The sequence below is a fragment of the Gambusia affinis genome, linkage group LG02 (genome assembly GCF_019740435.1).
Source record: "Gambusia affinis linkage group LG02, SWU_Gaff_1.0, whole genome shotgun sequence".
NCBI classification, from domain to species: domain Eukaryota; kingdom Metazoa; phylum Chordata; class Actinopteri; order Cyprinodontiformes; family Poeciliidae; genus Gambusia; species Gambusia affinis.
The window spans coordinates 11,829,884-11,831,711 of NC_057869.1; the positions used below are offsets into that span (position 1 = coordinate 11,829,884).

Sequence of the window (1,828 nt, forward strand, 5' to 3'; positions counted from 1 at the left end):
TTTTCCAGCTTAATGTTGAGATTTGACTGTTGAGTTTATTGATTAGGAAGGTCATAAACACTGAGCAGATAGATGATTTTTGAAATAATTAGACTGTTTATGATGACTACTTTTCCTTTGATGGTTAATTTTCTTTGCTTCCACAGATTGAGCTGATTTTGAATTTTGGTTATGATATTTATCCAGGTCTAGTTTCTCGTCGCCCCTCGCTGCTTACCAAGGTACATTCCCAGGACCTGGACTGTGTCCTCCACCTCCCTGAACTCCCACCTTCCCAGCCGCCTCGCCAAAATACATGATGTCTGATTTAGTTGCATTGATTTTTGTCTCTGCTGCTGAACCGTATGTATGTAAATGTTTAATGACTAAATCTAAACTACTTTCATTTTTAGCTGTTATTAATGTGTCGCCTGCAAACTGAAATATTTTACTGACGTTGCCTTGTGATGATTTCATGCCCTCAATGTTTTTATCCTGTTTGATCAAGATGGCGATGCTCTACAGCCTGTCCTCTACAACCTGTCCTCTACAGCCTGTCCTCTACAGCCCAGCCTGTCCTCTACAACCTGTCCTCTACAGCCTGTCCTCTACAACCTGTCCTCTACAGCCTGTCCTCTACAACCTGTCCTCTACAGCCTGTCCTCTGCAGCCCAGCCTGTCCTCTACATCCCGTCCTCTACAACTGAAATATTTCTACTTGTCCTCTACAGTGATGTCCCCTACAGCCTGTCCTCAATGTTTCTATCCTGTTGTCAAGATGCCCATCCCCTACAGCCTGTCCTCTACAGCCCGTCCTCTACAACTTGTCCTCTACAGCCCGTCCCCTACAGCCTGTCCTCTACAGCCCGTCCTCTACAGCCTGTCCTCTACAACCTGTCCTCTACAGCCTGTCCTCTACAACCTGTCCTCTACAGCCTGTCCTCTACAACCTGTCCTCTACAGCCTGTCCTCTGCAGCCCAGCCTGTCCTCTACATCCCGTCCTCTACAACCTGTCGTCTATAGCCTGTCCTCTACAGCCCGTCCTCTACAACTTGTCCTCTACAGCCCGTCCTCTACAGCCTGTCCTCTACAGCCTGTCCTCTACAGCCTGTCCTCTACAGCCTGTCCTCTACAGCCTGTCCTCTACAGCCTGTCCTCTACAGCCCGTCCTCTACAACCTGTCCTCTACAGCCCGTCCTCTACAATCTGTCCTCTACAACCTGTCGTCTATAGCCTGTCCTCTACAACCTGTCCTCTACAGCCCATCCTCTACAACTTGTCCTCTACAGCCTGTCCTCTACAGCCCGTCCTCTACAACTTGTCCTCTACAGCCTGTCCTCTACAGCCTGTCCTCTACAACCTGTCCTCTACAGCCCGTCCTCTACAATCTGTCCTCTACAGCCTGTCCTCTACAGCCCGTCCTCTACAGCCTGTCCTCTACAGCCTGTCCTCTACAGCCCGTCCTCTACAACCTGTCCTCTACAGCCTGTCCTCTACAGCCCGTCCTCTACAACCTGTCCTCTACAACCTGTCCTCTAGCAGGAGCTATTTCAACACAGTCACAGGCATCGTGCAACGTTTGAAGTTGACAATAGGAACCACTGTGCCATCTACAGTAAAATAACACAAATTTTATGTGTGACCTTGACAAACTAATAAACAACAACTGGAAACCACACAAAGACGTACCTTTAATGGCGACTTCTGTTGTTATTGCTGAACAATAGAAATCCAGTGAGGGACACTCAGTTGTTTTCCCAGTGCAAATTTCAGGGCTGACTTAGCAGGAAAGACTTAGCAGGAAACTAGATCATTATTGCAGTTTTTAATGAGAGAAAATGTAAATTG

The 1,828-nt window shown here is 47.6% G+C and overlaps 1 protein-coding gene across 1 annotated transcript; it reads left to right on the top strand.

Moving 5' to 3' along the window:
* The first annotated feature begins 487 nt into the window (after positions 1 to 487).
* Positions 488 to 1,563, top strand: LOC122820445 (putative proline-rich protein 21). Its single transcript, XM_044097884.1, has 2 exons — positions 488 to 709; positions 775 to 1,563. Exons 1-2 carry the CDS (start codon positions 488 to 490, stop codon positions 1,561 to 1,563), a joined length of 1,011 nt encoding a protein of 336 aa, XP_043953819.1.
* Positions 1,564 to 1,828: the final 265 nt, after the last annotated feature.

What these genes read in the sequence shown, in the direction of transcription:
- LOC122820445 (XM_044097884.1), top strand. Translation starts at nt 488, where the DNA reads ATGGCGATGCTCTACAGCCTGTCCTCTACAACCTGTCCTCTACAGCCT. An exon ending in ATTTCTACTTGTCCTCTACA is followed by an intron (nt 710 to 774) that starts GTGATGTCCCCT and finishes CATCCCCTACAG; the next exon opens with CCTGTCCTCTACAGCCCGTC.